At 30.2% G+C, this 13,297-nt stretch overlaps 1 protein-coding gene across 5 annotated transcripts in view; it reads left to right on the forward strand.

Moving 5' to 3' along the window:
- Positions 1-13,297, forward strand: part of DCTN1-p150 (dynactin subunit 1) — a 190,824-nt gene that overhangs the window by 93,237 nt on the left and 84,290 nt on the right. For all 5 annotated transcript variants that reach the window (XM_075355121.1, XM_075355120.1, XM_075355122.1 and 2 more), the window contains 3 exons: positions 428-725; positions 3,690-3,913; positions 6,230-6,408. In XM_075355121.1, the coding sequence (XP_075211236.1) occupies positions 428-725; positions 3,690-3,913; positions 6,230-6,408 (701 nt within the window). The remainder of the gene's footprint in view (positions 1-427; positions 726-3,689; positions 3,914-6,229; positions 6,409-13,297) is intronic.

Below are 13,297 nucleotides of genomic sequence, written 5' to 3' on the forward strand. Positions count from 1 at the left end.
GTATTTATTATCATTGATTATTTTTTCTAGCAGAAACCATTTTAAAGCATATTATACAAATATACTTAATATTCAGAAAATGATATCTTAATAGCTGTGACATTTTTCATTTGTGTTTTCATGTTAATAGCATTAGTGTGTAAAGTACAAAAAGACATTTTTTTAACATAATAATTGCATAATAATTTTACATAATAATTACGTAGTATGGATTAAAAATGAAAAATGTTTTATTTAAGCAAATTAAAATTCTGTGGAACATTAAATATATCTGTCCTTTATGAAAACATTTTACAATAATTTAGTATTTAGAAAATGACCATCAATAATTGTAATTATTGATTGTAAATTAAATTAATATTTTTATTGTACTTTTCTAATAGAGTGTTTGTATTTGTGCTGGTTTATATAATTATTACTATTTCAGACAGGATTTGTTGAGACTTTGAAGCCTCAGTTTACTCCAGGACAGGTTTTGTCTTCACCAGGAGCTGCTCACCATAGGTTGCATGCAACTTCTGAGCACAATGTTCAACAGCCAGCGTGGGATGTTCATTCACAAAATGCCTCTCCCACACCAATCTCAATTTCATCTGCTTCACCAAACACTACTGCTTCTGCTGCTACTAACACTAAATCTCCTCTTGTTGCTGTTGATTCTACGGAGCTGGATTCTCTTAAGTCCCAAGTGAAAGATCTTACTGAAAAACTTGACACAATAAAAAGTAAGTACTTTTTTAAATTGTACTTAATGAAATTGTCATTTTACGTGTATTATTTTATTAAGTTTTTGGTGTTTTGTGGTTGGGTATCATTTAATGTTTTAGGTCATTTATATTAATTGCATTCGTGGAGTCACACTGTCATGAAATATAAATTCTATTTAGATCATGTATATTTGTATTTTTCTTTTTATGAGTGAACTATTTTGATGCTCTTTTATATACAAAATGAAATACAATGATTAATTGTCACATTAGTGGTGTATATGCATTCCATCTTGTAGAATATGTGTTACCATGAAATAGTGTAATTAGAGAATGTCATTATTCTTTGGGGAATGTCGACACATACCAAATACATCGGTGAAAGACAGAAATATTTGGTTATATTATTATATATTTGGACCTTCACCTTTATGTGTTGACAAACACAGATAAGCTCTGGTGGGAGTCGAAATGATAACTAGAAATTTAAAAAAAAAATCACCCAATACCATCTCTAAGATAAATAGATTACGAGAAACTCTCGTAAAAAAAAGAAGTTTAAATTTAAGTCAAACATAACCTACGCTTGTTTTGCTTGCTAACCTTGTCTAATTAGCGTTAAATATACAAGTTACATATGTTATTCTCCAACACTAAAAATATTTTTATAAAAAAAAAAAAAGTGAACGGGAAAACTATTTGACCATTTATTTGTATCATTATTGTTCATCCATGCAGTTAACATATTCTGTGTATCCTGATTGGCCCTTTCAGTTTATAAAATGCTGAAAATTTGATTAAATTTTTTTATAAATGTGATGAATTTGATTATTTGCCTCCAATGTTGCAGAATAACATGTATAATTTGTATATTTAACGTTAATTAGACGAGGTTAGCGAGCGAAGTTTATGTTTGGCTTTCTTTTCTTTTATTTATTATTTTTTTTGTTTAACCTCTTGGACCACTGTTAGTTATTGCTTCTGAGGATGAGATGAATGATTTGTGGCGTGTGTGAAAATGCCATGCCTGACCGGGATTCAAACCTGGGACCTCCAGAATGTTTGACTTAACATAACCTTTTTTTTTTTAGAAAGATTAGTATAGGGATGATTTTTTAAATTAAATTCTAGTTATTGTTTCGACCCCCATCAGAACTTACCTGTGTTTTTTGACATATACTTGCAAAGGTGCGAATAAACAAATATTTCGATCTTTCACTGACATATATGGTATGTGTCGACATTTACCACCATAGAATATCGACATTTGTTGGTTATTGGACATATACATTAATAAAACAAACCATTCAAATATTTCTCTTAACGCATTTGAGTATATAGAAATGGAAATTTAAAATTATGTAGTGTAACTGAATTTAATTTCTAACAACCACAAAGTAACAAATGTTTCAAATAATTTCAAAACACTTGAGACTAATTACAATAATGGTAAAAAACAGATTAAAATAATTAGAAAATATTATATTTATAATTTTAAATTCAAATATAAACTAACGAATTACTTAATAGTTTTTGAAGGGTGACCATAGTTTAAGTTGTTCAACTATTAACAGAATTTACAAATTTTTATGTTGACTTAAAAATCTCTTATTTTACATTTTCAATCATTGATTTAAACATTTAAAATTGCCAATTTTCAGTATATGATTAGATGCAGAGATAATTAAAAGCAGTTTTTTCTAGTTGCCTTTACGTTTGAAACTATGTATTATTGGGGGGATCAGTAAACATTAAATATGAGGGTGAGCAGAAAAGTTGTATTTCCAGTGTAATATGTAATATTTTTAGAACATTAGTCATATTTAGATAAAACTGGTTGTGTGTAATTACACTGGAAGGGACATACTTCCATTATATGTATCATTTGACACGCAGGTGCTTTAAGTTTCTGCTCAGTACACTTTAAAATGCAGATTGTTTAGATGTTCAGCTTTAACTGGTTGAGGTTAATGAATTTTTAACCATGGATGAAGTTCCTCCAAATGAAATTCACAGATTAATGCTAATGGTTTACGGGACCAGTGTGTTGATGTGTGTGTAGTATTACGCTAGTAAGACAATTCAAGGATGGAGAAGGGGATAAGTAGATTTGAGTAACCACAAAATGGAAGGCTTGCAATTGGAAGTGATTAGCATATAGCTTGAGCTGAAGAACTGATCTTTCTGATGACATCAAACCTGAAAGAGTTTGGATTTTTCAGGAACTCCTGTCATTTTGTAAAGGTGAAGATTTTTAAAGAAGATGATTACAGGTGATGAAACATTCCTAATATGCTTTAAAAGTTATCATCATTACTTGTGTGGAAAGCACTTGTAACGTATAATATGCTAGCATGGTCTAGCAACTTCTAATCGTTCGTATGTACTGAGGAGTTGATGGAGCAGAATTACATTCTAGGTTATACTAATAACTGTAGCAGTATTTGTTAGTCTGCTTCCAGTTCATGTTTAAGTTGTATATTTGTTAACAATCTTACACTTAGCCATTTTTTGAAAGACAAGTGTCTACCATGTTGGCTGTGATAATTAATAGATTGTAAATAATGTAATTTTCATTTTTTTAAATTAACTAGTTTTCTATCATTATTATTGGTAACTTTTACTTCCACATTAAATGTTTAAAGCTGATTATTGTCTTTTGGATGACGCAGTACAAGATGTGCAGAACACACTTGTTAAATGTCAAATTCAAGTGTTTTTCATTTCATTGGGACAATTGGTTATTTATTATAAAGTTTGATAAAATTTTATATTTTTATTATTATACTCTATTGTGTGACTAATTAGGTATTACTGTACCTTTATTGTTTATTATATGAAGTTAAAGTTATTTCTACCTTTCAGTAGTATTGAAGCTTTTTTATAAGTTGAATTTCTTAAAATACTTGAATAGTAACAAAATTAAAACAAAAATATTAATATGGGCTGTAAAACTTAATCATCTTTCCTTTTTTTTTGTAGTTAAGCATAAAGAAAAAGTTCATGAGGTTGATTCACTTCGTATTCAGTTAGATCAAGCTAATGAATTTAAAGTAAAAATTATGGAAACACAAGCATCTTTGAAAAAAGAATTAGAGAAAGTTAAGCGAGAAAAACAGGAATTGATTGAGTCTAGAGAGGAACTTTCTGATTTAACAGATACATTAGAGATGGCTACATTAGATAAAGAAATGGCAGAGGAGAAAGTAAGTTATATTGTTTATTTTCAGATTAGTTGTCTTTCAAAATATTTGTGGAGTTTTTATCAGCTGATGCCTTATTAATTAAAGATACATATATCTAATCTATTTACTTTTTTTGGGTTTAAAAATGTTTTATAAAACTTTGTTTACAAATTTACTGTGAAATTAAAAAAAAATTTATTATTATTATTATTATTACTTAACATTTTTATTAATAGAAAAAAAATGGATGCACTACGATCTCCAAAACTGACTGTTCTTTTTTGAAATTAACAGATGTTAATTTTTTTTTTGTTTGCATTTGCGAACAAAAAAAAATTACTAACTATTCAATTAATTTTTATCTAAAAAAAAACTATTACATTAATAAAAAAAATTTATATTCACAGTAGTATTATAAACTACAGATTTTGAAAATATAGGATTACAAAAATTGGATTTTACTCTACATTAAAAGTTTTATATATGTATTAAATAAACTAAAACAAAAGGAACAATTTGAATCACCAATATTTTGATGTAAACCCAAAAAAAATTAACATCTGTTAATTTCAAAAAAGAACAGTCAGTTTTGGAGATCGTAGTGCATCCATTTTTTTTTCTATTAATACAAATGTTAAGTAATAATAATAATAATAATAAATTTTTTTTTAATTTCACAGTAAATTTGTGAACAAAGTTTTATAAAACATTTTTACACCTAATACATGACCTTTATTTATTTTTTGAAATTGCTAATAATTCTCTTGCTTGTAGCTTTGCAATATTCTTTATTCTCTCTATATGGTAACATTTGTCAATTTTACTGAAATAATAATAATTATTATTATTGTAAATAAAATTATTTTATTTCAGTTTAATATATGATTATGGAACTGTGAATTGTCTGTGGGATGAGTTTAAAAGAAATTTCAGAAATGAAGCTTAATTTCATTTTATTTTTGTCATACCAATCCTATAGATTTAGATTTACACCAGTTCATATTAGCCAGAATATTAAATGAACAGAGTAGAAATGTATATTTAAAACCGACTGACCCTTATGTCTTGACCGGACTGGGCATATTTGTTTGCAGTAGCATATTTGACTTGTTGACTGCAGCATGAAACCACTTCACTCTAAACTTTACTTAGTGAGAAGAAGTACCTACTTTATGATGCGCTCAGAAGACTGTGTACAGTGTATTAGGTTCAGTAAGGAAGGCAGTAAGAAGCCACCTCACTCCTCATTTTCTCTAATAAGCCTGGTATGGAATATGTGCTTTTTTTTTTCAAAGTTGGCTATGCCATCTTTGATACATAACAGGCAGAAATTAATGCTTTTAAACAAGAAACATAATACAGACATAGGATATGTTAATTGTAGACTTCTGAATTGTTATTTAAGTATGTAATGCTCATTAATCCTGATTGAATGTGAAGATAATTTCTTTTTTAATAACTCTATACTTAAGAGTGTGGAAAATATTTTTGATGCTCAGGTATTTTTTGTTGTAAGTTGGTTAGTAGGCATAGCATATTTCTGAAATTGTGAAATAATATTAACCCATTCGAGTTACCTATATAATTAGAATGAAATTAACCCGGAATGTCTATTTTTTATTTTAGAAAATGATTTGTTAATGTTTTACAAAGTAGGGAAAAATAACAAAAAAATTCTTCTTAAATTATTTTGTATTCTATATATTACTAAACCTATTACTTAAAAATATTTTATGCTATTTTACATTCACACAATTACTAAACTTACTATTTTTATCCAATTTTTCAATAAAAATAAACAATGTCAACCATGTTTAGATATAGTAATAACAAATAAAATGAAAAAAAAATCATTAACAAAAAATTATTAAAATGAAAAAACTTAGTATGTACACCCTTTTATCTTTTATATTTTATAAAAAATAATCAGTATCAAACATTCAAAAAGCTAGAAAATAACATTGATTTCTATGTAACAAATATATGCAAAAAAACTTAAAATATAAGAGAAAAGAATGTTCAAAAACACAGAACTATAGGGATTTTCGGTCAATATTATTACCATGTTTTTCCTTGTAAACTGCTTTAACATGTGCTGAAATCTTATGGGATAAAATAAACTACTGTAAATCAATGTTAGACTATAAAGAATGCTCAGCAAGAAGGGTGCCTCAAAGTTACGCCCTGTAAAGGTTTCTCGAGGTGAGATAGTCAAAGTAACTTTAGGCCTGCAACATCATCTGCGAGGTTAGCTCGTCAAAAAACAAATGGGTTAATAAAGAAATGATATCGAAACAGTGAACTAATATTAATGGTTAATACTTTTCTTTGGAATAGGTGGACACATTGCAGCTTGAACTGGAAAGTGCAAAAGAAAAAATTGAGGAGCTGACTTTAGATTTAGAACTACTTAAAGAAGAACTGTCTGACAAAGGATCTGGCGAAGCTTGTGTCTCTTCATATCAGATGAAACAATTAGAACAACAGAATACAAGACTAAGAGAAACTTTAGTCAGGTAATCCTAAATCAGACTTAGATCTTTCTAGGAATTAAAATTAATCATTTTTTAAATAAATTGTTTAAATTTCTGTTCTGATTAAAGTGATTAATTCAAGCTGTATTAAACTTATTAACTTTGTTAAATATCAGCTATATTTATTTACATGTAATGGTACAATGAGCATAACTTATTAAGTAATTGTTGTTGTTCTTAGTCACTTTTTGAGCAGTACTATAATTTGATGATATGTATGATTCATCATAGTCTAGAATAATTTTGTCCAACACTGTTATGAAGACATATTTCACACTTGTGGTTTTTTATATTTATAAATATGTGTGTTTTTCCTGAATTCTTTAGTATACTCATGTTGTTAAAAAAATTTTATTTTTAATTCTTTTTTAAATACCGTAATTATTGTAGATATAATGTTACTTGTGACTTTTATTAACTTAAAGGAAGTCATAAATATGTGAAAAGGGTCTTTTATTTTCAGCACAAAAAGTAAAATTGTAATGAAACAAAAAGTTTGTATAATATCAACCAAAATTTTCTTTATTTTGAAGCTTATAACATTACATAATGTTTGAAAAATAATATCATTCATATGGCCTCCATAGCTTTGCTAGACATAGCCAGTCTATTAACAAAATTTTGCGTGACTTTTGAACAAATCATCTTGAATTCCACTTATAACAAACAATAATGCATCAAATATTTGCTTTCAAGTCATCAATCGTTAGTAATTTGTTGCTATAGACTTGTGACTTATCATAATCCCAGAGAAAATGTCCAAGGGAGTTAAATCACATGGTGGTCAATTGATGTTACCAATTTGTGAAATTATCAAATCATCAAACTTTTGATGGAATAACTGAATTGTCTCAGCAGCTGTATGGCACATGTGCCTGCCACCACCCTTTTGAAACCACATCTCATTCAAAATTTCTGATTTTCATCTCATTCAAATCAAAATTTCTGAAATTTACGAACAAATAATCATTAATCATAGCTTGATAGTGTTCACCATTTACTGTAACAGCATCTCTTTGCTCATTTTCAAAAAAAAAAAATGGTCCAATGATGTCACTAGTCCATAATCCACACCAAACAGTGTATGTTTTTTCAGATGTAATTATCATGTTGTTGATCATTTGTGGATTGGAATCATCCCAAGTATGGCAGTTTTGCTTGTTTACAGAGCTATCAAGCCAAAATTGGGTCTCATCTAAAAAAATGATTCTTTTGATGAAAATTTGGGTCCACTTCAAGGTTCTAGAGTCCATTCAGCAAATCGTCTATGCAAAAAGTGATCCCATGGCTTTAATTCTTGAGTTAGTTGGATCTTATAAGGGTATAGACCAAGATCTTGATACAAAGTTTTCCATATTGTTGAAGAAAGGCCCAACTCTTTGAACGATTTGAAATCAATAAATTTTTAATATTACAAACACTTGCACTTACTGCAGCAATATTCTCTTGACTTCTTGCATTTCTTTTGTGAAATGGTATTTCAGGTGTGGAGATCCTTTGCCAATCCATTGTGATTATTGAAATTTTGTCTCAATGTCGTAGCTGTAAACCCACCTTTCATCTCCCATTATGATTCTTCGCATGAATGTTTCATCGTCATCGGCTTGTTCAAGAAATTTCCGACAAACGCCTTCTCCATTGGATGCCAATCACATTGGAGAAGTTGCCAATCTCCATTGGCACATAATTAAAAATTTTCAGTTATTTTCTGAACAGACTTCATATAGTAATTTATTTTGTAATCATTTCTGACAAAAAACTTTGTAAATTATCATAAACAATTCTGAAAAGAAATATTCAGGAGTTATGAAGAGACTTGACCAAAAGAGGGGAAACAAACAAAGATAGATGTAAAAAAAATCATCACCCAGAAAGAAGTTACAATGGGGAAGTCACAAAATAAAAAAAAATTAATATTCAACCTAGAACATAAAAATAAATAAATTATTCATATACAAATTGAAAGTAATGTAGGTGTCATTGAAATCGGCTTTTCTTCAATTGAAGGAAGAGAATAAATAATGCAAAATATTTGGAAGTTCTGATAACTGCTCAATAGCTCTGAAAAGCGTTAATTCTGCACCTTAGGTACAAATGAACTTTTAGACCGCTAAACTTTGGCAATACATTTTGTAGGTATAACTGTATTTATAAAAATTTAACCCTGTTTGGGAAAGTGCTATTATTTATTACCTGTTTAGAAAAAAATTATTGTGAGGTGCTAAGATAACAAACTTGTAAGAATAATGATAGGGAATAACTAATGTCTTTTATTAGTGAGATAACTCCTCTTTTAGTTCTTTAAATTAGATTAGTTCCATCTATTTTTACAATACATTTGTGGAAATTTTATTTTATAAGTAACTTATATCTCTCTCTGTCAATTCTCCACGTGGTTCTATTCAGGCACTTATATTATGTGAAGAGTTGCAGTCGCTTTGTTCCAAAGCACTTTAGCCATGATTTTTTAGTAGTATCTATATATATACAAGGGTTGGTAATTGAATGAGTGAATCAGTTTCTTAGTGTTTTTACCCGTAACGTTATTTAAATTAACGTACTGTTTTGCTTTGAGTATCTTAAAAAAAACAAACACTAAATGTATCATTATTATTAATAGCATCATTGCTATATATTTATAATTTCATCATTTTCGACTTTTTCAATATGTCAATTTGAATATGAATCTTAGAGAACTATATTTAATAAATTAAAAATTCTCACCTATGTACTTATTTATAAATGTGCTTCATTTAGTAATAAAAAAGTCACTTATTCCTAAATGATAACAATATTTATGTGTTGGACAACAGAACTGTTTTCATTTAATGTAACACAATACTTAAGTATGCAAGAAAGGGTTTTATTGCTTTGTTATGCTTCCTTTGGCAAGGTGTAATAAGTATTTTTATAAAATCAAAACAATCTTTTTGTTGACTTAGTACTGCTCTGTTAGTGAGTTTTAAAATTATTCCATCTTAAAAAAATTAGTGAATTTTCTTCATCTTCATTTAATGACTACAAGTAATATGTGCTTAAAAATTAATGCCTGCCGAATTGTTTTTTCTTATTCTTTAGTAAAATTTATTTAGTATCTTCACATCTGTGTTACTGTTGTTTGTATTATTTTTGAGTGTTACATATATCCATTTAATAACTTATATAATTCTTTTTTACATTTATAAAACATATCTGGATGTACCCTGAACAAATAGGAGAAATTTGTCCAATCATGAAAGGTCTTAAGGCATACTCTCCACTGGCTGAATCAAGTAACACCAGAGTTCAGAGAAATCAGCACTTGGATACTGTGGGCTGCCACTTAGAAGATAACATGCGATTGGAAACATTGAAATGCCCTAACACTGCACATACAAACAAGAACAATACAAAATCCAAAATCAAACTGAAGCAGATCACCTATATTTTCTCACGGTATAAACTCATTCATGCAGACTGCTAAGCTAAAATGAATAACCGATTTAATGGACCAACACAAAAAATTCTCAACATGGGACTGCAGGAAATAAGAAACACTGACCAGGATGCCATGGAATTTCAAAGATTATAGACCTACAAAAGTATACCTAGGAAGAGAGTGATGAAAAGTGTCTCACAGTTTGGAACAGGCGTTTTGATCAGCCTCAAAATAAATAAAATCCTTACAAGAATTCGAGTCACAATTCCCAAGAATCTCAACACTCACCCTAAAATCATCTAATAAAATCTACACCATAATAAACATCCATCCACTACTAATAATAAAGAGAATTCTACAAAAGACAGTAAAGAAACAGAAAGGTTCTGGGACCTATTCGACTAGACCATAAATAACAACCTCAAAAGTCAAACAACTAATCAGAGACTTAATTGCTCAACTAGGCAGAGAAGGAAATTACCTTCACATCATTGGAAAATGGCCCGCCCAAAAGAGAACAAATGGAAATAAACAGAGATTAAACAATCTCTGCAGAAACCACAACCTGATCTATTTCAAGAAGAAACCTCAAAAACTCAAAACCTGGAAATACTCTGACTACACTGAAGGAGAATGGCATCTAGATCATTTGTTCATGGATATAAACCACCATAACAGATCTACAATGTAAAAGTCCTCTGAGGAGTAGACACCAGCTCAGATCATGACTTAGTCAGAATTAAACTTAAATTCACTTCCCAAAGGAAGCTACATAACCAAGCCCCTAAAACTAAAAGCAAAATAGATCTTACCCAACTAATCAAGAATGAAAATTGTCAAAAACCAATTGCAAAAGTAACAGTCATGGATAAACTTGAAGACTTATTCAGCAGCCTTAAACAAATCACAGAAGAATTTGCCCCAATAAAACTACGCAAAAAGCATTAATGGTGGAGCAGTGAATATGATGTAACAGTGGAGAAGAGACATCATCAAGTATGGTTATTACACCAATTCTAGAAATCAGAAACATCTTCCAAAATCTAATAAAACAAAGAAAAGAAACAACCCAAAGGAAAATAAAGACTACAACATAAAGATACACTGAAATCAGTAGAATTCCTTAAAACACAGTCAAGGAACTACCACAAAACCTTCAAAAGACAACTTCAAAAATACAACCCCAACCCTAGTAATGAAAGATGAAAACCATAATTTAGTGCACAATAAAGACAATGCAGAAATCCTAGCCAAATATTTCAAGAAACTCCTAAATTGTGAAGAACCAATAAAACTCTTAACCTCAACACCAGCACCCCAATAATTCCATCAGAAAACATTAACCTTGCCATAATAAAAGACGTCTACCAAGCACTGGGTGATGAAGAATTACAAAGTGGCGGGATAAGATCAGACCTTTGTAGAGATCTGGAATTATGCAGGATGACCAGCAAAAATCACCCTTCATCAACAGTTTGTCAACATCTGGATGAAAGAAGAACTAACAGAACTGTGGCCAGCAGCCCTTCTACACCTACTACACAAAAAAGGGGGCAAAACAGACCCAAACGTTACACAACATAAAAAATTCTTCTAAGAATCATCCTCAATAGGATCGGTTTACAACTAGAAAGAACTAGGAGAATACAGGGAGATTTCAAACCCTGGAGAAGCTGTCCAGACTAGATCATGAGTTTCAAGCTAATAATGGATTACAGCAGAAAAAGAAGCAGGTTGTGGTGATAACATTTGTAACTTCAAGAAATTGTATGATTGCCTCCACAGAGAATCCCTTTCTTTCTTTTTCCTGTTTAGCCTCCGGTAACAACCGTTTAGATAATTCTTCAGAGGATGAATGAGGATGATATGTATGAGTATAAATGAAGTGTTAGTCTTGTACATTCTCAGTTCGACCATTCCTGAGATGTGTGGTTAATTGAAACCCAACCACCAAAGAACACCGGTATCCACGATCTAGTATTCAAATCCGTGTAAAAATATCTGGCTTTACTAGGACTTGAACGCTGTAACTCTCGACTTCCAAATCAGCTGATTTGGAAGTTAACCACTAGACCAACCCGGTGGGTTCCACAGAGAATCCCTACTAAAATTCTAAGACACCTTGAACTACATCCTAAATTAGTAAACATGATAAACTGACCCTCACACACACTAGGTCATAAGTGAAATTCAGAGGTGAACTGTCAGAACCATTTGCGATCAAAACAGGACTGTGCCAAGGCAATGGACTTTCACTGCTACTAATCAACTGCGCTCTGGAAATGGTAATGAGGAACAGCTCAAAAAAATTTCCCGCAAAAAATAAAAATAAGCCAAAAATTCAAAAGCAAACTGCCTTGGTTTTGCACATGACTTCTTGGAACTGCTAGAAAACGACATTGATGAAGCTAAAACATTGATATTAGAACTTCAAAACACTGCATATAAAATTGGTCTTAAAAATCATTCGGAAACAGAAATTATGCCCAAAAATCATCAAGGACAAATACATTCGCTTCACATTCACAATAAAGAAAGTTGCTACATGAACATTTTCAACACCAGAAAAGTCACGGAGATTGGAACGTATGAAAAAGTACTGGGAGGATTACAAGGGCCAAACAGTCCCTTCAAAGAGACTTCAATAATGGACTGACTAAAGTGATCCTATGTTCTCATAAAAGATAAACAAAAAATGTGTATTTGTAATTTCTGTGGTCAAGTTTTTGCCTTGGTTACCCTTGATTTGTCCAAGTGATTGCTGGGACAATTTTTTTTCTAGCCACGTAATAGTGCACCTATCTATTGTTGACGTGATCTATCATGTATTATTGTGAACTGATAAGAATTAAATTAACTATTGATTACTGTCATGAACGCAACACGATAATTGGCAGAGGACAAGAGGCAGTTTCCATTGTTTCATTGACTGCTGTTTTACCAGGACTAAACAGAGTGGGTGGCAGATAAGTGTGATATAAGATTATAGATTTCTCACATTCTCTACATATGTCAATTTTGGAATATCCTTTTATAAAATAATAAAATTAAAACATAACCAACTCTGTGTGTACAACTAACAAATTCTTGTTTTTATTCGGTTGGACCATTTTCTTTGCGATCTTTGGACATGAAGGAACTGAAGAAGAAGATGCATTAGGCTTTGGGGAATCATTATTATTAATAGATATATGTGACTGAAAATCAAAGTTGTCTTCATCACAATTTCTTCTATCTGTTAAGCTACTATCTGAAATTGTTTTGCAAATTAATTCAGCATCAGTTGATTTCTGGAAAGTTGATTGATATCTGTGCTTGGTTAATCTTCATCATCAGTGTCTATCACTTCAAAAGTAGTTTTCTGGATATTCTATGTAAACAGGAGCATCAAAAATATCATCTTCTTCCAGTACTCTCGCAATCTCTTCCAGTGTCAACCAAAACAAATTAATA

The sequence above is a fragment of the Lycorma delicatula genome, chromosome 1, assembly GCF_047948215.1.
Source record: "Lycorma delicatula isolate Av1 chromosome 1, ASM4794821v1, whole genome shotgun sequence".
NCBI lineage: Eukaryota > Metazoa > Arthropoda > Insecta > Hemiptera > Fulgoridae > Lycorma > Lycorma delicatula.